We start from the raw sequence: 27,570 nt of genomic DNA on the forward strand, positions 1-27,570 counted from the left end.
AGTTAGAACCTAATGGGGGGCTCTTCCAGAGCTGGCTTTGGGGCAGTGCCTTGGGGCTTTGGGCTCGGTACTAGCCACATGGGAAGCTGGGGGTCTGAGCAGGGTGGGCGCAGCATCAGTGGAGTGGGACTTGTAGCCATGTGCTTGCTTTGCAGCATGTGCACCAACTCCTCCCAAGTCATCTGCAGGCCAGAGGAAGGTGAGTTGCCCTCTGCTGCCAGCCCTGTGGTGGCCGGGCCCATCTTGGGGAAGCCTGTGGGGCCTTGGATGGGTGGGGGGGTGCTGCTCCCCTCCTGGGCTCTACCCTTTGGTCCCCCGGAGCTCAGACCCACCTCCGATGTGTATCAGCCCTGGGGGGCTGCCGTGACACATCTTGTTTCTTCTTCTGGGGTGCCGGTCTCCTGTGGGGAATTTCCATCACCCTCTCCCCCGATCCAGCTTCTGCGTTCTGGCGAGATTCCCTTTATTCAAAGAGAGGGGCTCCGGGACAGGTGCAGTCTCACTGGAGCATTTGTTGGCTGCTTGTGGGGGCTCAGGCACACCTGGCCTTCCCCCTACCTTGCTCCCAATGAGGTGATTCTTGGCCTCACCCTCACCCCCAGGAATCATCAACCGGACCCAGGATGGCGCCTTCTGCTACTGGGTGTTCTGTGGCCCCAATGGGACGGTGGAAAAGCACTTCAACATCTGTTCCACTACACCACTCCCGTCCACTCTGACCACCTTCACCACCGTTACCCTCCCCACCAGCCCCACCACCTTCACCACCACCACCACCACCACCACCACCACCCCGACCCCCAGCACAGGTAAGGCCCCCGGTTCCCCCCGTGCTTCCTCAGGCTCTCACCTTCCCCTGCATCCAGCATCCAGCACACGGGGCTCTTTCAGGGGCAGGCCCTGGCCCGGTGCAGCCAGGCTCTGACCTCTGCACACCAGCTGCAGAGTGAGGTGACGGTGACATTCCTCTGCACTGAGGTGTGAGGGGGCGTGCCTGGCTCCCCTGCCCTGGTGCATTCAGATGGTAGCATACTGACCACATCCCCAAGCCCAGACCAGAGTGGAGGATCATCTGGGGAGATTTCTGAAAACCAGCAGGAAAGTATCCCTAAGGGTTAGAGAAATTTTCTTACGTTCGCCTGCGTTTGTTCTGGTTGAAATCCTAGCTACCACCGAACAAGCCACCAGGGGTATGATAGCCACAGAAAAAATAAACTTTAAAAAAGTAAGACAAGATTTTAAAGGATATTGAACTATATAATGATATCCTCTTTTCTTCCTGCTTTATTGCAGTTTTATCAACAACTCCGGGTAAGTGACGGTGATGATATTCATGATGACAAGGAGGGTGGGAGGAGTGAAGTCTCATAACATCACCTGCAGGATGCTTCCTTCAGGGCCCAGATGTGAGGCTGGCAGGGCAAGACTCCTCTGCTTATGGACCAAAGATAGGTGTATTTTGGTGACTTCATTCATGGTTTGCTGAGGCCAGGGCCTAAAGTGAGACTTGATTGACTGTTGGTGACAATATTGCGGTTAAGAGTGGAGACAAAGCCCCTTCTGGCACACTTCTTTATTGGAATAGGCAGCTCTCTTATTATTGATTCTTTGAAAAAAGTATTGAAAATAGCTGAGGAAAGGGTCCTTCATACGCTGGGTGGCCCTGTCTCTTTGGGCTTAGGTTTTCACTTGCAAAATGAGGATGGAAGTGGTGTCCAGCCCTGAGCTCTCTGACCCTGCACTCTGGTTTTCTGGCAATGACGGGGAAAAAAGAGATTGCATCTGGGGCACGGTCAGGGAGGCCCCAGGGTTCTCTGAATCCTAGTGGCCTCCTGGAGGTGCCTCTCCCCAGGTGCGAGTGACAAGAGCTGGGTTTTGCTTTCCTAGAGGTGTGCTGCTTCTGGTCTGACTGGATCAACGAGGACCACCCCAGCAGTGGCAGCGACGGCGGCGACCGAGAGACATTTGATGGGGTCTGCAGGGCCCCTGAGGACATCGAGTGCAGGTCGGTCAAGGATCCTCACCTCAGCTTGCAGGAGCTAGGCCAGAAGGTGCAGTGCGATGTCTCTGTTGGGTTCATTTGCAAGAATGAAGACCAGTTTGGAAATGGACCGTTTGGACTGTGTTACGACTACATGATACGTGTCAATTGTTGCCTGCCCACGGCTTGTACCACCACCGCTCCACCAACCACCACTCCCAGCCCCCCAACAACCACCACAACCACCCCTCCACCAACCACCACTCCCAGCCCCCCAACAACCACCCCAACCACCACTCCCAGCCCCCCAACAACCACCCCAACCACCACTCCCAGCCCCCCAACAACCACCACAACCACCACTCCCAGCTCTCCAACAACCACCACAACCACCCCTCCACCAACCACCACTCCCAGCCCCCCAACAACCACCCCAACCACCACTCCCAGCCCCCCAACAACCACCACAACCACCCCTCCACCAACCACCACTCCCAGCCCCCCAACAACCACCACAACCACCCCTCCACCAACCACCACTCCCAGCCCCCCAACAACCACCCCAACCACCACTCCCAGCCCCCCAACAACCACAACCACCCCTCCACCAACCACCACTCCCAGCCCCCCAACAACCACCCCAACCACCACTCCCAGCCCCCCAACAACCACCACAACCACCCCTCCACCAACCACCACTCCCAGCCCCCCAACAACCACCACAACCACCCCTCCACCAACCACCACTCCCAGCCCCCCAACAACCACCCCAACCACCACTCCCAGCCCCCCAACAACCACCACAACCACCCCTCCACCAACCACCACTCCCAGCCCCCCAACAACCACCCCAACCACAACTCCCAGCCCTCCAACAACCACCACAACCACCACTCCCAGCCCTCCAACAACTACTCCTCTCTCTCCATCAATAACTCCTTCTACATTTTCAACATTCTCAACGACAACCCCTACTACCCCATGCGTGCCTGTCTGCATTTGGACTGGCTGGCTGGATTCTGGAAAACCTGACTTTAACAAACCAGGTGGAGATACAGAATTGATTGAAGGCATCTGCGAATCAGGATGGGCAGCTAACATCTCTTGCAGAGCCACCATGCATCCTGATGTTCCCATTGGACAGCTTGGACAAACAGTGGTGTGTGACGTCCATGAGGGGCTAGTATGCAAAAATGAAGACCAAAAGCCAGGTGGGGTCATTCCTATGGCCTTCTGCCTCAACTATGAGATCAACGTTCAGTGCTGTAAGTGTGTCACCCAACCCACGACCATGACAATAACCACCACAGAGACTCCAACCTCAACACCCACCACAACCATCACCACCACAGAGACTCCAACTCTGACACCCACCACCACAGAGACTCTGACCCCAACACCCATCACCACCACCACTACAGTGACCCCAACCCCGACAACCATCCCCACCACCACTTCAGTGACATCAACCCCAACGCCCACTAGCACAGAGACGCCAACCCCGACACGGATCACCACCACCACCACGGTGACCCCAACCACAACACCCACCAGCACACAGACCCCAACACCGACATCCATCACCACCACCACCACGACAGCGATACCAACCCCAACAACCACCAGCACCCAGACCCCAACTTCGAAACCCATCACCACCACCACCACGACAGCAACACCAACCCCAACACCCACCAGCACACAGACCCCAACCCCGACACCCACCAGCACACAGACCCCAACCACTCCACCAACACCTATCACTACCACCACTACAGTGACCCCAACTACAACACCCACCACCACCACCACAGAGACCCCAACCCCAACACCCACCACTACCACTACAGTGACACCAACCCCAACACCTACAACCACAGAGACCCCAACCCCAACACCTACCAACACAGTGACACCAACCCCAACACCCACCAGCACCCAGACCCCAACTTCGACACCCATCACCACCACCAGCACGACAGCGACACCAACCCCAACACCCACCAGCACACAGACCCCAACCCCGACACCCACCAGCACACAGACCCCAACCACTCCACCAACACCTATCACCACGACCACTACAGTGACCCCAACCACAACACCCACCACCACCACCACAGAGACCCCAACCCCAACACCCAGCACTACCACTACAGTGACACCAACCCCAACACCTACAACCACAGAGACCCCAACCCCAACACCTACCAACACAGTGACACCAACCCTAACACCCACCAGTACCCAGACCCCAACTTCGACACCCATCACCACCACCACCACGACAGCGACACCAACCCCAACACCCACCAGCACACAAACCCCAACCTCGACACCCATCACCACCACCACCACGACAGCAACACCAACCCCAACACCCACCAGCACACAGACCCCAACCCCGACACCCACCAGCACACAGACCCCAACCACTCCACCAACACCTATCACCACCACCACTACAGTGACCCCAACCACAACACCCACCACCACCACCACTGAGACCCCAACCCCAACACCCACCACTACCACTACAGTGACACCAACCCCGACACCTACAACCACAGAGACCCCAACCCCAACACCTACCAACACAGTGACACCAACCCCAACAACCACCAGCACCCAGACCCCAACTTCGACACCCATCACCACCACCACCACCACGACAGCAACACCAACCCCAACACCCACCAGCACACAGACCCCAACCTCGACACCCATCACCACCACCACCACGACAGCGACACCAACCCCAACACCCACCAGCACACAGACCCCAACCCCGACACCCACCAGCACACAGACCCCAACCACTCCACCAACACCTATCACTACCACCACTACAGTGACCCCAACTACAACACCCACCACCACCACCACAGAGACCCCAACCCCAACACCCACCACTACCACTACAGTGACACCAACCCCAACACCTACAACCACAGAGACCCCAACCCCAACACCTACCAACACAGTGACACCAACCCCAACACCCACCAGCACCCAGACCCCAACTTCGACACCCATCACCACCACCAGCACGACAGCAACACCAACCCCAACACCCACCAGCACACAGACCCCAACCCCGACACCCACCAGCACACAGACCCCAACCACTCCACCAACACCTATCACGACCACCACTACAGTGACCCCAACCACAACACCCACCACCACCACCACCACAGAGACCCCAACCCCAACACCCACCACTACCACTACAGTGACACCAACCCCAACACCTACAACCACAGAGACCCCAACCCCAACACCTACCAACACAGTGACACCAACCCCAACACCCACCAGCACCCAGACCCCAACTTCGACACCCATCACCACCACCAGCACGACAGCGACACCAACCCCAACACCCACCAGCACACAGACCCCAACCCCGACACCCACCAGCACACAGACCCCAACCACTCCACCAACACCTATCACCACCACCACTACAGTGACCCCAACCACAACACCCACCACCACCACCACCACAGAGACCCCAACCCCAACACCCACCACTACCACTACAGTGACACCAACCCCAACACCTACAACCACAGAGACCCCAACCCCAACACCTACCAACACAGTGACACCAACCCCAACAACCACCAGCACCCAGACCCCAACTTCGACACCCATCACCACCACCACCACGACAGCAACACCAACCCCAACACCCACCAGCACACAAACCCCAACCTCGACACCCATCACCACCACCAGCACGACAGCGACACCAACCCCAACACCCACCAGCACACAGACCCCAACCCCGACACCCACCAGCACACAGACCCCAACCACTCCACCAACACCTATCACCACCACCGCTACAGTGACCCCAACTACAACACCCACCACCACCACCACAGAGACCCCAACCCCAACACCCACCACTACCACTACAGTGACACCAACCCCAACACCTACAACCACAGAGACCCCAACCCCAACACCTACCAACACAGTGACACCAACCCCAACACCCACCAGCACCCAGACCCCAACTTCGACACCCATCACCACCACCACCACGACAGCGACACCAACCCCAACACCCACCAGCACACAGACCCCAACCCCGACACCCACCAGCACACAGACCCCAACCACTCCACCAACACCTATCACCACCACCACTACAGTGACCCCAACCACAACACCCACCACCACCACCACCACCACAGAGACCCCAACCCCAACACCCACCACTACCACTACAGTGACACCAACCCCAACACCTACAACCACAGAGACCCCAACCCCAACACCTACCAACACAGTGACACCAACCCCAACAACCACCAGCACCCAGACCCCAACTTCGACACCCATCACCACCACCACCACGACAGCAACACCAACCCCAACACCCACCAGCACACAGACCCCAACCCCGACACCCACCAGCACACAGACCCCAACCACTCCACCAACACCTATCACTACCACCACTACAGTGACCCCAACTACAACACCCACCACCACCACCACAGAGACCCCAACCCCAACACCCACCACTACCACTACAGTGACACCAACCCCAACACCTACAACCACAGAGACCCCAACCCCAACACCTACCAACACAGTGACACCAACCCCAACACCCACCAGCACCCAGACCCCAACTTCGACACCCATCACCACCACCAGCACGACAGCAACACCAACCCCAACACCCACCAGCACACAGACCCCAACCCCGACACCCACCAGCACACAGACCCCAACCACTCCACCAACACCTATCACCACCACCACTACAGTGACCCCAACCACAACACCCACCACCACCACCACCACAGAGACCCCAACCCCAACACCCACCACTACCACTACAGTGACACCAACCCCAACACCTACAACCACAGAGACCCCAACCCCAACACCTACCAACACAGTGACACCAACCCCAACAACCACCAGCACCCAGACCCCAACTTCGACACCCATCACCACCACCACCACGACAGCAACACCAACCCCAACACCCACCAGCACACAAACCCCAACCTCGACACCCATCACCACCACCAGCACGACAGCGACACCAACCCCGACACCCACCAGCACACAGACCCCAACCACTCCACCAACACCTATCACCACCACCACTACAGTGACCCCAACCACAACACCCACCACCACCACCACCACCACAGAGACCCCAACCCCAACACCCACCACTACCACTACAGTGACACCAACCCCAACACCTACAACCACAGAGACCCCAACCCCAACACCTACCAACACAGTGACACCAACCCCAACAACCACCAGCACCCAGACCCCAACTTCGACACCCATCACCACCACCACCACGACAGCAACACCAACCCCAACACCCACCAGCACACAAACCCCAACCTCGACACCCATCACCACCACCAGCACGACAGCGACACCAACCCCAACACCCACCAGCACACAGACCCCAACCCCGACACCCACCAGCACACAGACCCCAACCACTCCACCAACACCTATCACCACGACCACTACAGTGACCCCAACCACAACACCCACCACCACCACCACAGAGACCCCAACCCCAACACCCAGCACTACCACTACAGTGACACCAACCCCGACACCTACAACCACAGAGACCCCAACCCCAACACCTACCAACACAGTGACACCAACCCTAACACCCACCAGTACCCAGACCCCAACTTCGACACCCATCACCACCACCACCACGACAGCGACACCAACCCCAACACCCACCAGCACACAGACCCCAACCTCGACACCCATCACCACCACCACCACGACAGCGACACCAACCCCAACACCCACCAGCACACAGACCCCAACCCCGACACCCACCAGCACACAGACCCCAACCACTCCACCAACACCTATCACCACCACCACTACAGTGACCCCAACCACAACACCCACCACCACCACCACTGAGACCCCAACCCCAACACCCACCACTACCACTACAGTGACACCAACCCCGACACCTACAACCACAGAGACCCCAACCCCAACACCTACCAACACAGTGACACCAACCCCAACAACCACCAGCACCCAGACCCCAACTTCGACACCCATCACCACCACCACCACCACGACAGCAACACCAACCCCAACACCCACCAGCACACAGACCCCAACCTCGACACCCATCACCACCACCACCACGACAGCGACACCAACCCCAACACCCACCAGCACACAGACCCCAACCCCGACACCCATCACCACCACCACCACGACAGCGACACCAACCCCAACACCCACCAGCACACAGACCCCAACCTCGACACCCATCACCACCACCACCACGACAGCGACACCAACCCCAACACCCACCAGCACACAGACCCCAACCCCGACACCCATCACCACCACCACCACGACAGCGACACCAACCCCAACACCCACCAGCACACAGACCCCAACCCCAACACCCACCAGCACACAGACCCCAACCACTCCACCAACACCTATCACCACCACCACTACAGTGACCCCAACCACAACACCCACCACCACCACCACCACAGAGACCCCAACCCCAACACCCACGACCACCACTACAGTGACACCAACCCCGACACCTACAACCACAGAGACCCCAACCCCAACACCTACCAACACAGTGACACCAACCCCAACACCCACCAGCACCCAGACCCCAACTTCAACACCCATCACCACCACCACCACGACAGCAACACCAACCCCAACACCCACCAGCACACAGACCCCAACCCCAACACCCATCACCACCACCACCACGACAGCGACACCAACCCCAACACCCACCAGCACACAGACCCCAACACCGACACCCATCACCACCACCACCACGACAGCGACACCAACCCCAACACCCACCAGCACACAGACCCCAACCCCGACACCCATCACCACCACCACCACGACAGTGACACCAACCCCAACACCCACCAGCACACAGACCCCAACCCCAACATCCATCACCACCACTACCACGGTGACCCCAACACCAACACTCACCAGCACACAGACCCCAACCCCGACACCCATCACCACCACCACCACGACAGTGCCTCCAACCACAACATCCACGAGCACACAGACCCCCACCTCGACACCCATCACCACTACCACTTTGGTGCCATCAACCCCAACACCCACTGGCACACAGACCCCAACCCCGATATCCATCACCACCACCACTAAGGTGACCCCAACCCCAACATCCACCAGCACACAGACTCCAACCCCGACACTCATCACCACCACCACGACAGTGACCCCAACCCCGACAAGCATCACCACCACCACTTCGGTGACATCAACCCCAACACCCACCAGCACACAGACCCCAACCCCGACACCCACCAGCACACAAACCCCAACCACTCCACCAACACCTATCACGACCACCACTATAGTGACCCCAACCACAACACCCACCACCACCACCACAGAGACCCCAACCCCAACACCCACCACCACCACTACAGTGACACCCACCCCGACACCTACAACCACAGAGACCCCAACCCCAACACCTACCAACACAGTGACACCAACCCCAACACCCACCAGCCCACAGACCCCAACCCCAACACCCATCACAACCACCACCATGATAGCGACACCAACCCCAACACCCACCAGCACACAGACCCCAACCCCGACACCCATCACCACCACCACCACGACAGCGACACCAACCCCAACACCCACCAGCACACAGACCCCAACCCCGACACCCATCACCACCACCACCACGACAGCGACACCAACCCCAACACCTACCAGCACACAGACCCCAACCCCGACATCCATCACCACCACTACCACGGTGACCCCAACCCCAACACCCACCAGCACACAGACCCCAACCACTCCACCAACACCTATCACCACCACCACTACAGTGACCCCCACCACAACAGCCACCACCACCGCCACAGAGACCCCAACACCTACCACCACCACTACAGTGACACCAACCCCGACACCTACAACCACAGAGACCCCAACCCCAACACCTACCAACACAGTGACACCAACCCCAACACCCACCAGCACACAGACCCCAACCCCTACACCCATCACCAGCAACACCACAGCAATGACACCAACCCCAACACCCACCAGCACACAGACCCCAACCCCGACACCCATCACCACCACCACCACGACAGCGACACCAACCCCAACACCCACCAGCACACAGACCCCAACCCCGACACCCATCACCACCACCACCACGACAGCGACACCAACCCCAACACCTACCAGCACACAGACCCCAACCCCGACATCCATCACCACCACTACCACGGTGACCCCAACCCCAACACCCACCAGCACACAGACCCCAACCACTCCACCAACACCTATCACCACCACCACTACAGTGACCCCCACCACAACAGCCACCACCACTGCCACAGAGACCCCAACACCCACCACCACCACTACAGTGACACCAACCCCGACACCTACAACCACAGAGACCCCAACACCTACCAACACAGTGACACCAACCCCAACACCCACCAGCACACAGACCCCAACCCCTACACCCATCACCAGCAACACCACAGTAATGACACCAACCCCAACACCCACCAGCACACAGACCCCAACCCTGACACCCATCACCACCACCACCACGACAGCAACACCAACCCCAACACCCACCAGCACACAGACCCCAACCCCAACATCCATCACCACCACTACCACGGTGACCCCAACACCAACACCCACCAGCACACAGACCCCAACCCCGACACCCATCACCACCACCACCAGGACAGTGACTCCAACCACAACACTCACGAGCACACAGACCCCCACCCCGACACCCATCACCAATACCACTTTGGTGCCATCAACCCCAACACCCACTGGCACACAGACCCCAACCCCGTCACCCATCGCCACCACCACTACAGTGACCCCAACCCCAACATCTACCAGCACTCAGACCCCAACCCCGATACCCATCACCACCACCACTACGGTGACCCCAACCCCAACATCCACCAGCACACAGACCCCAACCCCGACACCCATCACCACCACCACTACGATGACGTCAACCCCAACACCTACGACTACAAGCACGGAGATCCCCAGCCCCACAAGCACAGCACCCATTTCTGAGTCAACCACATCCAAACCCCCACCTGAGTCCTCAACCCCTCCGATATCTCGGTCCACCTCTTCCCCTCCCACGGAGTCAACCACCCTTTTGAGCACTGCACCACCTAGCATTGAGACGACCAGCACGGCCCCACCCTCCACACCCACGTCACCTACAGCCACCACGACAGAAGGCCACACGCCGTCTCCACCGCCCAGCACCACCACGGCCCCTCCAGGTAAGCAGAGCCGCTCGGTTCCTCCAGCCTGGGATGCTTCCTCCTCCCCTTCAGCCAGGCGGGACTGTCGCAGGAAGGCTCAAGGCAGGTTCTGGGCACCTCTCTGCCCACCAAGCATGGTTACTGTGTGGGCAGGAGCTGCTGACACTGTCCAGTGATGGGCAGTGAAGCCAAAGGCCACCCCACTGCTTGCCCATATGATGGCCTTCTTAGGAGTCACTGACACCAGCTAGTGCTGGGCAGTGGAGTCAAAGGCCACCCTGCTCGCCCATAGGACAGCCTTCTTCAGGGGCCCACTGCTGTGTGATGTGGTACCGTGGGAGCCCACCAAGGCTGGGGGGCAGAGAGAGGCTGCCAGTGAGGTGCCTGCAGGTCCTCCTGCTTCTGGCTGTACCCCCTCCTCGGGGCCTCTTTCCGGCAGACGGTGTGCCACAGCCAGTGCCTTCTGGACAACTCTTGCTGGCAGTCAGCTTGGCCAGCAAGCTGTGTTGCTGCAGGAGCACCAGGTCATCTACGGGCTCTCGTGACACTCGGCTGTGGTGATGCTGGCCCTGTTGCTCCACCCTGCCTGGTGACTCAGAACCTGGGAGGTGGGCGCGAGGCCCTGGTCCTCCAGTTCTGCGACCGGGTCGACTGTCTGGCTCCCTCGCAGCTGGGGAGTGGCAGTTGGGACCCTGCGGTGTCTGAGATGTGCAATGTCTCAGCCCTCACTGGTGTCCCCTGCTCTCACAGGCACCCCCACTCACAGTACCACGACCGGGTCATCTGCACCCACCACCCCCAGCACTGTGCAGACGACCACCACCAGCGCCTGGACCCCCACGCCGACCCCAGTCTCCACACTCAGCAGCATCACGACTACAGGCCTGAAGCCGTCCATCATTAAATGCTGTGAACTGAACGACACCTTCTACGCACCAGGTGCTCAGGCTGTTCACATCCTGGGCTCGGGCGGCCGAGGCTGGTTTTGGCCCCGGCATGTACCAGTGGGTCAGGTGCCAGGGCTGAGATCACTGTGGGAGCGTCTCAGGAGGCGGCAGCTGTCGAGGGTGGCTGTGTCCAGGGCATAGCTTCCCTCGGGTGGCCTCTGGGGGTACCTCTGTGCGGTCCAGCGGCTAGCCCTGCCTCTGGGCGGTGTGGTCATGGGTCTGTCTCCCTTCGCAGGTGAGGTGGTGTACAACGGCACACACGGAGACACCTGCTATTTCGTGAACTGCTCACTGAGCTGTACCTTGGAGTTCTATAACTGGTCCTGCCCATCCACGCCCTCCCCAACGCCCACGCCCTCCAAGTCGACGCCCACGTCTTCCAAGCCATCGCCCACGCCCTCCAAGCCAACGCCCAGCACCACCAAGCCCCCCGCGTGCCCAGACTTTGATCCTCCCAGACAGGTCAGTGGGCTGCAGGTGGCTTTGTCCCCACGGCACTGAGCGCGGCATGTCCGGGCACCCAAGGCCCCAGGCACCACTTCCTGCTGGTCGTCTGAGGGCCAAGGCCTCCTGTAGCCCCTTGGGTGCGGGGTCTGCCAAGCCCTCCACCTTTTCACCGTGCCCTGCCGTGCCCCGCCGTGCCTGGCAAGGTGGCTGGCTGCAGTGAGGTCCTTGGAAGCCACCTCGGCCTCCAGCCTCCTGGCTCGGCACCCGCCCCTCCCGAGCACAGACCACCCCGTCCTGTGCCGGTCCCACTGACCACCCCTTGCCTCCTGCCCCCAGGAGAACGAGACCTGGTGGCTGTGCGACTGCTTCATGGCCACGTGCAAGTACAACAACACAGTGGAGATCGTGAGGGTGGAGTGTGAGCCGCCGCCCATGCCCACCTGCTCCAACGGCCTCACCCCCGTGCGCGTCAGCGACCCTGACGGCTGCTGCTGGCATTGGGAGTGCGACTGTGAGTCCGGGGTCCCCAGGCCTTCCCCGCATCTCCTGCCCTCTCCGTGGGTGGGGGCTGCAGGGCAGAAGGGTTGAGGCTCCTTGGGCACAGACCCCACTGCAATGTTCACTGAGGCTGGGTGACTTCTGAGGGTCTCCTCAGCCCTGCTTTTGCCTCATTGGCGGGAAGGGTCTGGGCAGGTGGAGGGCTTGCCTGATGGAGTTAGGGCTCCTCCCTGGGACAAGGGTGCTTCTGAGGCGAGAGGGGGCTGAGTTGAGGTTTGAACCCTGGTCCGTCCTGCAGAATGGGCTGCTGTGGGTGCGCCAGGGCCAGTGCAGCTCAGACGTCCCCGAGCCCACGCACGGGAGCAGGGTTTTCAGGCCCCAGCTTCCTGCTGGCTCTTCCTGACTGCGCCCCGGCCCAGCTCTTGCACCCGACCCCGGCTGAGGGGCACAGGCGGCACGACTCACTCTGGCTCCCTCGCAGGCTACTGCACGGGCTGGGGGGACCCGCACTATGTCACCTTCGATGGACTGTACTACAGCTACCAGGGCAACTGCACCTACGTGCTGGTGGAGGAGATCAGCCCGTCCGTGGACAACTTCGGAGTTTACATCGATAACTACCACTGTGACCCCAACGACAAGGTGTCCTGCCCCCGCACCCTCATCGTGCGCCATGAGACCCAGGAGGTGCTGATCAAGACCGTGCACATGATGCCTATGGAGGTTCAGGTAGGCACAGCGTGGCCGCGGGAGGCTGGCACGGAGGTGGGCGCTGACATGGGCCCCAATGCACCCCGGTTCCCCAGGGACCAGAGGACTGGGCTGCGGGGGTGCCCAGGCACAGCCTCTCCCAGAGCCAGGCTGGAAGGTGGGATGGGGTGGGCGCCCGGCTCCAGGACCCATCAGCTCTGCCCTCCAGGTGCATCCTGGGCCCCTCAAGCCCTGGCACGCATGCCACACTGGGCACAGTCTCTACAGCAGAAGCTGCCTCCTGAGGACAGAGTCAGGGACAGGGCTCTGCACACCCTTGACTGAGACGCCCCTAGTTGCAAAGGAATTATTGGTTCTGAGGCTCAGGAGGCCCTGGGAGCCTGCGCGGGATTCCACAGTCCCCAGGTGCTCCCAGGAGAGCTCCTTCACTGGCTCACCCATGGGACCGGGGTCTGGTTAGCAGCAGCGGAGTAGGAGCAAGAAAGGGGGCAGAAAAGGGGGGTAGGCAGTGCCCTCTCCCTGCATGTGTAGGTCGGAGAACAGGCGGGGTGGGGCAGCCCTAGAGCTCTCCCAAGGAGAGGACTGAGGCAGCTCCGCGGTGTGTCGGCTGCAGGTACAGGTGAACAGGCAGGCGGTGGCAGTGCCCTACAAGAAGTACGGGCTGGAGGTGTCCAAGTCTGGCATCAACTACGTGGTGGACATCCCCGAGCTGGGCGTCCTCGTCTCCTATAATGGCCTGTCCTTCTCTGTCAGGCTACCCTACCACCGGTTCGGCAACAACACCAAGGGCCAGTGCGGTGAGTTCCGTGGCCCCCATGGCTCCCGAGGCCCCCCAAGGCTCCCACGGCTCCCATTACCCCCCTGTCCTGCCCCAGGGCGGGCGGCTGGACCAGGCTGAGGCTGAGGCTGTGTGTAAACACCCACGGGCCTGCTGTGGGCCTCTTGCCTCTCTGCTTGGGGGTGCTGTGACCATCACCCGGGTTCAGTCCCTGTGAGGAGCCAACAGGAAGGGGCCTGGTCTCTGCCCTTGACCCCGGCTGGCCGGTCCTGGGCATCTGGGCTGGAGAAGGGCAGGGCTTGCCCTGTCTGCAACATGGCCTCTCTCACTGATACAGGCACCTGCACCAACACCACCTCTGACGACTGCATTCTGCCCACTGGGGAGATCGTCTCCAACTGTGAGGCTGCGGCCGACCAGTGGATAGTGAACGACCCCTCCAAGCCACACTGCCCCCACAGCAGCTCCACGACCAAGCGCCCGCCCGTCACTGTGCCCGGGGGCAACAAAACGACCCCACACAAGGGCTGCACCCCATCTCCCCTCTGCCAGCTCATCAAGGACAGGTGACCCTGCCTGGGCCTGCCTGCGGCCGTGATACCAAAAAGCTGAGGGCCTCTGTGCCCCAACCCCCAGCTCTTGCAAAGAGGAAGGAAGCAGTGCATGGGGCCTGGCACTGGGGCTGGGAAGGCAGGAGGCCACGGAACCAGGGCCAGGAGCTAGGTCGCCGTGGTGTCCAGGACCTGGGTCGTTGGGTTCCACAGGGCTAAGCTGCCATGTCTGGCATGCCTGTGCCTTTATTGAACTCCATAATCTCTCCCGGCTCCTGGGAAGGTCAGGGCTGGCCGAGTGTGAGACTCAGAGTAGACCAGTCAACCCAGGACAGAGCTCAGGGCTGATATTGGGAGGCAGATTTGGGCTTGGACAGAGGGGGGTGCTTCTAATGCTGGCAGCCATGGGGTTCAGCACCCCGTCCCTGGAAGTATAGGGGCCAAGTACAGGCTGGGGTGTCCATCTGTCAGGGTTGTTGGAGGGGGTCCTGAAGCTGATGACCACGTAGACGTGGCTTCTATCTGGGAGCCGGGCTGCAGAGCCACCTTGCTCGCCCATCCCTTGGTCTGTCCCTGACCCGTCCCCCGGCTGGCCTGTCCCTTGACCCTCTGTCGGCCACAGACGCCTCTCTGGTGGGTGCCGGACTCCAGGAGGACAGTCCGGGCAGAGATGCTGGGGTAGGGAGTGGGGGAGAGGCAGCTGCCACCTGAGTGTGACCTGTGCCTCTCCCTGCGCAGCCTGTTTGCCCAGTGCCATGCGCTGGTGCCCCCACAGCACTACTACGACGCCTGCGTATTCGACAGCTGCTTTGTGCCGGGCTCAAGCCTGGAGTGTGCCAGTCTGCAGGCCTACGCAGCCCTCTGCGCCCAGCAGGGCGTCTGCCTCGACTGGCGGAACCACACGCATGGGGCCTGCTGTAAGTGTCCATCTGCCCCTGCCCTGGAGCTGGGGACCTGCAGGCCAGATGTGGTCTCTAGGCTCTGCCGGGTGCTGTGCCCAGCCTGAAGCTAGACCAAGGTGGGCTGTGGCCAGGGATGCAGAGATGGTGGGTGTGAGACCAGGGCTAGGGCCATGGGGTGGGGAAAGGCTGAGCTGGAGGAACTGAGGTGCTGGGGGTTCTGCCAGTGTCACTAAACGCAACTGGGTGCCCACCACCTGGCTCGGGACAACCGTGAGGGCAGAGGCTGATGCCCCAGACAGCTGGCCACCCTCCTCTGTGTGTGGGGCACTAGGCAGCTGTCACTCAAGGGGGTCCAGGCTCCTCCGCCTGACATGAGGCAACCCTCTGACCCCTGCCCCTGTCCTGCAGTGGTGGAGTGCCCGTCTCACAGGGAGTACCAGGCCTGTGGCCCTGCAGAAGAGCCCACGTGCAAATCCAGGTATGTTGCTTGAGGGTCCACCAGGACCGTGGGCTTGCCCTCTGCAGTGCGGAGGGTGGCATCATCTGGGCATAGCAGTCCCGCCTGCCAGCTCCCCAGCCCCACCCCACCTGTCTGACGATGCCCTCCCGCCCCCAGCTCCTCCCAGCAGAACAACACAGTCCTGGTGGAAGGTTGCTTCTGTCCTGAGGGCACCATGAACTACGCCCCTGGCTTTGATGTCTGCGTGAAGACCTGCGGTAGGCCACCCACTCACACTGTCCCCTGCTGCCTCCCTCCCGCCGCCTCCTGGGTGTCCACAGAGGCTGGGACCAGGAGGCTGACCACCCCCGACCCCTGCTCCCTGCTGCACAAGGACTCTGCTAACACAACTTGTTTCTTCCCTCTTCCTAGGCTGCGTGGGACCTGACAATGTGCCCAGAGAGGTAGGCCCCACCTTGGTGCTGGGGGATTCTCCCACAAATTCTAAATTCTGGGGAGTGAGGGATGGACATGAAAACGTAAAGCCTCAAAGATTGAGGAATGAGGTGATCTAAGTTCTGGATGGCTGAGTTGGCAGGGACATCACCCACTCACCCACCCATCCTTCCAGCCACCCACTCATCTGCCTATGTACCCATCTACCCACTCACCTACCCCTCCATCCATCCTTCCACCTACCTAGTCATCACCCACTCATCTGTGCACCCACCCACCCACTCATCTACCTACACATCCACCCACCCATCCATCCATCCATCTACCCACCCAGCCAGTCAGCCACCCACCCAACCATCCTTCTGTCCCTCCATTCATCTATCTGTCCTTTCATCCTTCCACCCACCTGGCCATCCATCCATCCATCCATCCACCCATCCATCCACCATCCATCCATCCATCCATCCACCCACCATCTATCTACCATCCACCATCCATCTACCATCCACCATCCATCCATCCAACCATCCATCCAACCATCCACCCACCCATCTATCCATTCACTCACCCATCCATCCATCCACCCACCCATCCACCCATCCACCCATCCATCCATCCATCCATCCATCCATCCATCCATCCATCCACCCACCCACCCATCCACCCACCCATCCATCCATCCATCCATCCATCCACCCACCCACCATCCATGCATCCATCCATCCACCCACCCACCTACCCACTCATCCACCCATCCATCCACCCACCCACCCAGCCATTCATCCACCTACCCACTCATGTACCCATCCATCCACCTATCCACCCATCCATTCACCATCCATCTACCATGCACCCATCCATCCATCCACCCACCCACCCACCCATCCATCCATCCACCCACCCATTCATCCACCCACCCACCCACCCACCCGCCCATCCATCCACCATCCATCTACCATCCAACCACCCACCCAACCATCCACCATCCATCCATCCATCCATCCATCCATCCATCCATCTACCATGCACCCATCCATCCATCCACCCACCCACCCACCCATCCATCCATCCACCCACCCATTCATCCACCCACCCACCCACCCACCCATCCACCCACCCGCCCATCCATCCACCATCCGTCTACCATCCAACCACCCACCCAACCATCCACCATCCATCCATCCATCCATCCATCCATCCACCATCCATCTACCATCTGCCCACCCACCCATCCACCCACCCATCGATCCACCCACCCACCCACCCACCCACCCATCCATCCATCCACCCACCCACCCACCCATCCATCCATCCATCCACCCACCCATCCACCCATCCACCCACCCATCCATCCATCCACCATCCGTCTACCATCCGACCACCCACCCAACCATCCACCATCCATCCGTCCATCCATCCATCCATCCATCCATCCATCCACCATCCATCTACCATCTGCCCACCCATCTATCCACCCATCCACCATCCATCCATCCATCCACCCACCATCCACCTATTTATCCATCCATTCTCTCTCCCTCCATTTACCACCCATTGGTCATATGATACTCTGTCTAGAAGCTCTGACACGACATCTTGGCCACTTCTGTGCTGCCTGTGCCTCTTACCTGTGGTAGCATCCATGTGGCTGATTCCTTAGCTAAATTCTGCACAAACCTGAGAGGCCTGAGTGGAGCATCTACCACGTGCCAAGCTCCTGCTGGCAGATGCTGGTGAGCAGGTCATGGTCTTGTGGTATCAGTGAATGGGCAGCAACTGTCCTATCCCAGAACCTGCCTGGTGTGCTCAGGTTGACGTGAGGAGGGACGCGGTTTTCCCCCAGGATCCCTCAGCACTCTGTTCAGGGCAGCTGTTTCTCCCCACTGACCACAGCTGCAGCTCCAGGGCTGTGGTGCGGCGGGGCCTGCCTGGCACTTCCTGTCCTTTCTACTCACCCCTCTTTCCCTGCAGTTTGGGGAGCACTTTGAGTTCGACTGCAAGAACTGTGTCTGCCTGGAGGGTGGAAGTGGCATCGTCTGCCAGACCAAGAGGTGCAGCCAGAAGCCTGTTACCCACTGTGTGGAAGACGGCACCTACCTCGCCACGGAGGTCAACCCTGCCGACACCTGCTGCAACATTACCGTCTGCAGTAAGGCCATCCCCTGGGGCCCGCACCACCTCTCGGAGGTGCACACATCCCCGTAGGCCAGGCTGCCTGCTGTCCCCTCTGTGGCAAGTGGGGAAACAGCTGGCTTGGGGGCCTCCGATGTGCCCCTTGAGAGGGCTTGGGAGGGGGCCACTGGGCACAGTCCAGGCATCCCTGCTGCAGGGCCTGACCTGGGTGGGGAGGGGACCCTTGGTGGTGCTAGGGGCCTGACCCTGTGCAGTGGCCCCGGGGGCTTTGCCTGTGAGGAGCCACCCTCATGGCCGCATGCCCACCCTGTCTTCAGAGTGCAACACCAGCCTGTGCAAAGAGAAGCCCCCCGAGTGCCCGCTGGGATTTGAAACGAAGAGCAAGATGGTGCCTGGCAGGTGCTGCCCCTTCTACTGGTGTGGTAAGCAGGGCTGGTGGGCGGGGCAGGGGGAGGCTGCCGCCCGGGGTGGGGGGCTGGTGGGCGGGCAGGGGGGAGGCTGCCGCCCGGGGTGGGGTGGCTGTGGGGGATGGGCTTTCTCCTAGGGGCCTCAGATTCTGGGGACACAGATGGCTGCATGCTTGGTTGATGCACCCACTCCAGCCTTGAGCACCCACTGGGTGTGCACTGGAAGTGGGGGTCTGGCCAGGTGGCCATCCCGGGGCAGTCTCCAACGAACGGCGTTCTCCGTTCTTTCTCCCAAGAGTCCAAGGGGGTGTGCGTTCACGAGAATGCTGAGTACCAGGTGAGCCCTGGGCTGGGTGAGGGGGGAGGAGGGGAGGAGGGGAGGAGGTTGGCTGCAGTGTGGGGTCCTGGCAGGCTCTTGGGCTGGCTGGGGTGCTGGAGAAGCCACTGCCTCACGTCTCTCCCTATGCCCGAAGCCCGGTTCTCCAGTTTATTCCTCCAAGTGCCAGGACTGCGTGTGCACGGACAAGGTGGACAACAGCACCCTGCTCAACACCATCACCTGCACCCATGTGCCCTGCAGCACCTCCTGCAGCCCAGTAAGCGGCCGCCCCAGCCCTGGTTCCCCACCTCAGCCTGCCCTTTTCCCTCCTCCCAGACAAGTACCCGGGCCCATGTCTGTGTCGTGACACTTTCTTTCCTCCTTTCAATGCCAACCTCTCCCTGTTCCCACCTCTCCGTCCTGACACCTGCCCAGCTTGGGGCCTCCTCCAGGTGGGGGTTGTCGGCAGTCCTGCAGGCTTTGTGTGGTGTGGGGTACAGCCTGGGAGTTCAGCTGCAGTGGCGTGTCTGTGTGCGCAGGGCTTTGAACTCGTGGAGGCCCCCGGGGAATGCTGCAAGAAGTGTGAACAGACGCACTGTATCCTCAAGCAGCCTGACAACCAGCACGTCATCCTGAAGGTGTGTGCTGCTGGCCCTGGCGTGGCCGGGGTTGCTTGAGCCCAGGGCAAGGCACAGGCCACCCAGGATCCTCCAGCTGAGTCCTCCCAGTCCTGGACGCAGCTGTGATGGGCGTCCTAGGGCTGCCATGACAAATGAGCAGGCATCTTCAGGGCAGAAAGGGATTCTCCTGGTTCTGGGGCCCAGAAATCCCAGAGCAAAGGGCCTCAGGGCTGTGCTCCCTCAGAGGCTCTAGGCAAGGACCTTTCCCAGCCTCTGGTTCCTCCAGGTGCCCTTGGCTGTGGCCATGAGGTTTCCTTCCCTGTGTCTGTCTCTCCTCTCCCTTGTAAGAATTTAGGGCCCCCCCAGCAGGATGATCTCATCTTAGGATGTTTCATTTAATGACACCTTCAAAGATCCCTTTTCCAAGGCAGGTCACGTTCATAGATTTAGAGTTACAACACAGACAGATCTTTGAGGGTTGTGTGGGCTCCAGACTGGTGCCTGATGTGGGGTCCCACCCGTGTCGCTTGTCCTGTGGCCCAGGGCCTTGCCAGGAAGCCTCCCCAGCCAGGTGTCTCCAGGGTGTCTTCCTGGCTGGGCTGGGCTGGGCCTGCTGCCCTCCCTCACCAAAGCTCCCTGCCCCACAGCCTGGGGACTTCAAGAGTGACCCCAAGAACAACTGCACATTCTTCAGCTGCGTGAAGATCCACAACCAGCTCATCTCGTCCATCTCCAACATCACCTGCCCCAACTTTGATGCCAGCATTTGTGTCCCGGTGAGTGGGCCACCTGGGGCCTGGCTGTGGGTGCTCAGCCGGGAGTGGGGGCGCCTGGTGTTCTGAGGGTCTGGGGCCCCAGTGCTGTGACAGTGGCCTCGGGCCTGGTCTGAGCTGCCACAGGAGGCTTTGCTTGGGGCTTTCTGCAGCAGCTACTCCCGCCCGTGGCATGGGAGGAAGGTGCTCTCATCCCCAGGAATGTCCGGGGGTCCCGGGCTCATTCTCCTTTCCCTCCAGGGCTCCATCACACTCATGCCCAATGGATGCTGCAAGACCTGTGAGTACAGGGCATAGCCTGGGGGGTGGGCAGGGTTGGGGCACAAGGGCTGGTGCCCTCAGCCCTGCCTGGGGTGGCTGGAGGATGGACAATGGCCTCCGGGCGGGCAGTGAGGGCTGGGGGCTGAGGCCAAGCCTGGGGAAGGGACGCAGCGAGGGAGAGCCTCCCTCTCCCCTCAAAGATGTGGAGGCCCTGCCCCGAGCCGCTGCCCCCTCTCCCCAGGCATCCCTCGCAATGAGACCAGGGTGCCCTGCTCCACCGTCCCCGTCATCACGGAGGTTTCGTACGCCGGCTGCACCAAGACCGTCCTCATGAATCATTGCTCCGGGTCCTGCGGGACATTTGCCATGTGAGTTCCAGGCTGGGAGTGTGCCTGGAGGGGATGGTGGGGACCCCATAGAGGCGAGAGGCCAGCGCTGACCCTGGGAGGTTGCCCCTCACTCCGCCCTCCCCGCAGGTACTCGGCCAGGGCCCAGTCCCTGGACCACGGGTGCTCCTGCTGCAGAGAAGAGAAAACCAGCCAGCGTGAGGTGGTCCTGAGCTGCCCCAATGGTGGCTCGCTGGCACACACCTACACGCACATCGAGAGCTGCCAGTGCCAGGACACCATCTGCGAGTTGCCCACCGACACCTCCCGCCGGGCCCGGCGCTCCCCCAGGCATCTGGGGAGTGGGTGAACTGGGTGGGCACAGCCACCCTTCACTGCCCTCCACAGCTCTGCCTCCCCCGGACCCTCTGAGCTTCCTGGCCTCCTAAGCTTGGCTTCCTCTCTTCAGATATTTATTGTCTGAGTCTTTGTTCAGTCTTTGCTTTCCAATAATAAACTCAGGCAGACACGCCGCACTGTGTGGTTTCGGTTGGTGCTGCAGGGGTGTGGCTTGGCCGCTGTGCATGGCGGAGGCCTGGCCACACAGGACATGGGGACACCACACACACGCCACGTGGTTGGCACATCCCTCGTACCAAATGCAGGGGGCATGTGGGGGCCGCCTGCCCTCCACTCCCGGTTCTCACCCTGGGCAAAACCCCCATGGGGCCGTGGAAACGTGGTCAGATTCCCTGGTAGGAATCCCCCCAGCCCTGAATCTGTGAGAAGAACCCTGGGTTCCTTCACAGCCATTTCCCAGGCTTGCCACGGTTGGTGGGGACTTTGTGTAGCCCCGAGGGTCAGGTGGCCCTGGGGTGTGTGTGTGTGTGTGTGTGTGTGTGTGTGTATGTGTGTAGCCCTGAGGGTCAGGTGGCCCTGGGGTGTGTGTGTGTGTGTGTGTGTGTGTGTAGCCCTGAGGGTCAGGTGGCCCTGGGTGTGTGTGTGTGTGTGTGTGTGTGTGTGTGTGTGTGTGTAGCCCTGAGGGTCAGGTGGCCCTGGGGAGGGTGTGTGTGTGTGTGTGTAGCCCCGAGGGTCAGGTGGCCCTGGGGAGGGGGTGTGTGTGTGTATGTGTGTGTAGCCCTGAGGGTCAGGTGGCCCTGAGGAGAGGGTGTGTGTGTGTGTGTGTGTAGCCCTGAGGGTCAGGTGGCCCTGAGGAGAGGGTGAGGGTGTGTGTGTGTGTGTGTGTGTGTGTGTGTGTGTGTGTAGCCCCGAGGGTCAGGTGGCCCTGGGGAGGGGGTGTGTGTGTGTGTGTAGCCCCGAGGGTCAGGTGGCCCTGGGGAGGGGGTGTGTGTGTGTATGTGTGTGTAGCCCTGAGGGTCAGGTGGCCCTGAGGAGAGGGTGTGTGTGTGTGTGTGTGTGTGTGTGTGTGTAGCCCTGAGGGTCAGGTGGCCCTGAGGAGAGGGTGAGGGTGTGTGTGTGTGTGTGTGTGTGTGTGTGTGTGTGTAGCCCCGAGGGTCAGGTGGCCCTGGGGAGGGGGTGTGTGTGTGTGTGTAGCCCCGAGGGTCAGGTGGCCCTGGGGAGGGGGTGTGTGTGTGTATGTGTGTGTAGCCCTGAGGGTCAGGTGGCCCTGAGGAGAGGGTGTGTGTGTGTGAGTGTGTGTGTGTGTGTGTGTGTGTGTAGCCCCGAGGGTCAGGTGGCCCTGAGGAGAGGGTGTGTGTATGTGTGTGTGTGTGTGTGTGTGTGTGTGTAGCCCCGAGGGTCAGGTGGCCCTGAGGAGAGGGTGTGGGTGTGTGTGTGCGAGCATTTGCTTGTGTGCACACGTGTCTGCATGTGCCGTATGTATGTGAATTGCACCTCGCCCTGGGTCTCTACACTGGGAAAATGGAGAAGGTCTTAGTCCTCAGGTCACTGTCAGCTCCTGCTGCAAAGTGACAAAAGGCAACTAGGACCTGGTGGCCCCGTCAGGGCTTTGGGGAGCTGCCAGGCAGAGCTGCCAATGCCTTCAAACCTGCAGAAGTTCTGGTTGGCTCTGTGGACCCAGCCAGACAGGGGGCACTGGGTGTGGACCCTGAGCACAATGCCCACTTGTGTTGGAGAGCTGAGCCCCCGGCCTTCTTTTTTTTTTTTTTTTTTTTGAGACGGAGTCTCACTCTGTCGCCCAGGCTGGAGTGCAGTGGCCGAATCTCAGCTCACTGCAAGCTCCGCCTCCCAGGTTTACGCCATTCTCCTGCCTCAGCCTCCCGAGTAGCTGGGACTACAGGCGCCTGCCACCACGCCCGGCTAGTTTTTTGTATTTTTTAGTAGAGACAGGGTTTCACCGTGTTAGTCAGGATGGTCTCGATCTCCTGACCTCGTGATCCGCCCGTCTCGGCCTCCCAAAGTGCTGGGTTTACAGGCTTGAGCCACCGCGCCCGGCCGCCCCCGGCCTTCTAGGTGGAGCCCACGGAGGCTGCTAGGGCCAGAGCAGGTGCTTGTGTAGTTCAGAGAGGAGTCTGGTGTCTCCTGTCAAAGGCAGGGGTGTGCGGGGAGGCCGAGGCCCCTGAGCACAGTGATCCAACCTCGAGCATCCTCTGAGGTCAAAGGGGAGGACATTTGTCCCCAGACCGCAAGGCTGTGCCACACCCTTTACATGTGTAAAAACCCTCAGGAGGGCAGACACCTGGGCTGGGCTCTGCACTTCCAAAGCCAGGGTGCAACCGGTTCCCAGGGCGTGACAGGTCCCCAGGGCGCGACGGGTCCCCAGGGCGTGACAGGTCCCCGGGTGCAATGGTCCCATCCCCTGCTGTCCTACCTCCCAAGTAGCTGTACAGGCATGTGGCACCATGACTGGCTAATTTTTAAGAACTTGCTTTTTGTTCTTATCTTTCAAAACAATCCTATGTTTTACTAAAGTAACATGCACGTGATTTTTGAATAGTTTTGTTTGTTTTGTAGAGACAGGGTCTCACTATGTTGCTCAGGCTGGTCTCAAACTCCTTCCTGGGTTCAAGCGATCCTCCCAACTCAGGCTCCCAAAGTACCAGGATTATAAGCATGAACCACTGAGCCTGGCTCCTGGCGGGGGGCTGAGGCCACTGCCCTCCCCTAGCTGCTGCCTCCCATCTGACCCCAGGGAAGGCAGTGGTTGAGGGCCGGAGTTGAGCAGCAGCCCTGTGGGGTCCGAAGCCAGTTGGGACATCCCAGCTCATCAGCGCCACCCAGGGTCCTGGGACCCGCTCAGGTCTGGGGCCTTTCCACTTCCCCGCTTGGCTCAGCAGAGCCCCCAAAAGGACCTGCTCATCCCCTCTGGTGGCCCCAGGAGCCCACACTGTCTAGGCCTAGGGACCTCCTGGGCGGTCAGTTGGCCTGGGCCTGCCATGGAGCCCCTGAGGCCACCCCAGAGCCTCTGGCATAGCCACGTGGGGATTCTGGGGGCTTCAGAACTGGCCCTTCCATGAAGCGGTTAGCATGACCCCCAGAGCCATCCCTGGGTCATTTCGAGGGTGATCTGTTTCCGGCCCACCCCCAAAACCTATGTATCTGCCTGGCTGTGCCCACTGGGCCCAGCAGTCTCTGCACAGGCCAGGAAATGGGCAGGGTGGGTTGGGGGCACTGCAGTCAGAGATCTGGTAAGGAAGAGGTGGCCAGGGTCCCTCCAACTTCCTCATCTGTCTCCCGGCTTGCAGCTGTGAAGAGGGGTTTCTCCTGGTGATGCAGCGTGGACACGGGTGCGGCTGGGCCCCTGCCTGCTCTTCCCTGCTGTGCCCTTTGAAGCAGAGGCTACCCGGCAAGCTCAGGAGAGCATGAGCCCTGACCCTAGTCCTTCCCCAGACAGCCCTGCCCCTTCCCAGAGCAGGCCCCACCCCTTTCCTAAGACAGGCCCGCCCCCTCCCCAGAGCAGGCCCCACCCCTTTCTGAGAGGAGGCCCCGCCCCTTCCCCAGATAAGACCCCACCCCTTTCCTAGGAGAGGCCCCGCCCCTCCTGCCCACTCAGGATCTTCATTTTGGGTTCTCTTGTGTCCAAAACTCCAGTGCAGGTGTTGTGGGCTGGGAAGGAGCTGCCCCTTCAGGTGGAGGTAGGGTTGGTGCCAATGGAGGGGCAGGGAGACGCAGGGGCTCCTTTACCACCATGTCCAGTCACTGTGCAGCCCCTGACTTTATCCCCAGCGGCCTCCTCTTCCTCACATAGCTCATGCCCCCAGCTGGGTCCTCCTGGGTCTCCCTAGGGGTGACCTGGGGCAGGGGCTGCCTGGCCTGTTTCCCTGGGCTCCCCACAGTGGGCTAAGCCCACAGCAGAGGAGATAGGGAGCCAGTCAGCCAGGTGGGCAGCCCGCTACCCCCTTGGAGTAGCTGGAAGGGTTGGGACCACGTTCTCTCATTCTCTGGAAGAAGTTGGCTGTTCCCACAGCGGCCTCCCTGTTTCTGGGAGCAGACGGAAGGCCCAGCGCGCGCTCCTCCTTTCCCCCAACGTGAGACTTGCTATTGTTCCCTTGGCTGAAACAAGCCATGCGCCTGGCTGTCAGGTGCTCCGGGCTGTGCCAGCAAACCACAGACCAGGGGCTGAAAGCCACAGGAAAGCTCTGTCCCACAGTTCCAGAGGCCGGAGTCTGAGGCGAAGGCGTGGCAGTGCCACACGGCCGCTCAGGCTAGGGGAGCATGCTTTCTGCCCTTCCAGCTGCAGGTGGCTCTGGGCATTCCTTGGCTTGTGGCTGCGTCGCCCACACCCTGCCTCCGTATTCGTGGGGGCTTCTCCCGGGTATTTCTCCCTTTGCATCCCTTCTAAGGACACTGGTCGTTGGATTTAGGGCCCACCCGATAATCCAGGCTGATCTCGTGAGGTCCACAATTTAATCATATCTGCAGAGGCTCTTTTTCTTTTTCTTTCTTTGGAGACAGATTCTTGCTCTGCCACCCGGGCTGGGGTGCAGTGGTGTGATCTCGGCTCACTGCAACCTCCGCCTCCCCAGTTCAAGCAGTTCTCCTGCCTCAGCCTCCTGAGTAGCTGGGATTACAGGCATGCGCCACCATGCCCAGCTAATTTTGTATTTTTAGTAGAGATGAAATTTCACCATGTTGGCTAGGCTGGTGTCAACTTCTGACCTCAGATGATCTGCCTGCCTCGGCCTCCCAAAATGCTGGGATTATAGGCGTGAGCCACTGCACCTGGCCACGAGTCTTGGTGGCTCACGGCAACAGGGTTCTGTCTGGTTTGTGCTCCGTTTGTGGCTGCGTGACTGGTGCCCTCCTCCACACCCGGTCACTCTAGGGCCTAGGCTGCGGGAGCAGCTATCGCCTCCGTGGTCACAGTGTGGGGACGGGAGACCGAGGGTCGTGCCCATGTCTGAGACCCCTGGGAGGTTCTGGCTCCGCTCAGACGCTAGGTCCCTGGGGCTGCAGTACCACCACCAGGCAGGAGAGGGTGCCAGAGGCGCGTGGAGGATTTAACAACGGACGGAGCTCAGGTGCAGACAGGTGTCTGATGGGAGTCGACAGCGTGTCTCAACTTTCTCTTATAAAAAAAGCAAGCCCCGACAAGAAGGACGCCGTCTCAACCTGTTTAGGAATGTCTGCCCAGAAACTGCAGCACACATCAGACCCCTTGCTGGGACTTGGGAATCACTCCCACAGAAGCCAGGGGACACGGGAGATGTTGGCCACGGCTGTGCCTTCCTTCTATGGGGGT

At 60.5% G+C, this 27,570-nt stretch overlaps 1 protein-coding gene across 1 annotated transcript in view; it reads left to right on the forward strand.

The window, feature by feature from the left end:
• MUC2 (mucin 2, oligomeric mucus/gel-forming) overlaps positions 1-22,440 on the forward strand; it is a 35,652-nt gene extending 13,212 nt beyond the window's left edge. Inside the window, exons 27-49 of the mRNA XM_077961642.1 lie at positions 156-199; positions 603-809; positions 1,294-1,311; positions 1,888-11,358; positions 12,091-12,279; positions 12,523-12,749; positions 13,071-13,245; positions 13,714-13,961; positions 14,557-14,740; positions 15,059-15,287; positions 16,011-16,189; positions 16,583-16,652; positions 16,791-16,891; positions 17,046-17,077; positions 19,041-19,218; positions 19,520-19,624; positions 19,906-19,946; positions 20,083-20,205; positions 20,468-20,566; positions 21,196-21,324; positions 21,562-21,601; positions 21,824-21,950; positions 22,059-22,440. Of these exons, the coding sequence (XP_077817768.1) occupies positions 156-199; positions 603-809; positions 1,294-1,311; positions 1,888-11,358; positions 12,091-12,279; positions 12,523-12,749; positions 13,071-13,245; positions 13,714-13,961; positions 14,557-14,740; positions 15,059-15,287; positions 16,011-16,189; positions 16,583-16,652; positions 16,791-16,891; positions 17,046-17,077; positions 19,041-19,218; positions 19,520-19,624; positions 19,906-19,946; positions 20,083-20,205; positions 20,468-20,566; positions 21,196-21,324; positions 21,562-21,601; positions 21,824-21,950; positions 22,059-22,278 (12,436 nt within the window). The 3' untranslated portion in view covers positions 22,279-22,440. The remainder of the gene's footprint in view (positions 1-155; positions 200-602; positions 810-1,293; positions 1,312-1,887; positions 11,359-12,090; positions 12,280-12,522; positions 12,750-13,070; positions 13,246-13,713; positions 13,962-14,556; positions 14,741-15,058; positions 15,288-16,010; positions 16,190-16,582; positions 16,653-16,790; positions 16,892-17,045; positions 17,078-19,040; positions 19,219-19,519; positions 19,625-19,905; positions 19,947-20,082; positions 20,206-20,467; positions 20,567-21,195; positions 21,325-21,561; positions 21,602-21,823; positions 21,951-22,058) is intronic.
• The last annotated feature ends 5,130 nt before the right edge of the window (positions 22,441-27,570 follow it).

This window comes from Macaca mulatta, chromosome 14 (assembly GCF_049350105.2).
Source record: "Macaca mulatta isolate MMU2019108-1 chromosome 14, T2T-MMU8v2.0, whole genome shotgun sequence".
Classification (NCBI taxonomy): domain Eukaryota; kingdom Metazoa; phylum Chordata; class Mammalia; order Primates; family Cercopithecidae; genus Macaca; species Macaca mulatta.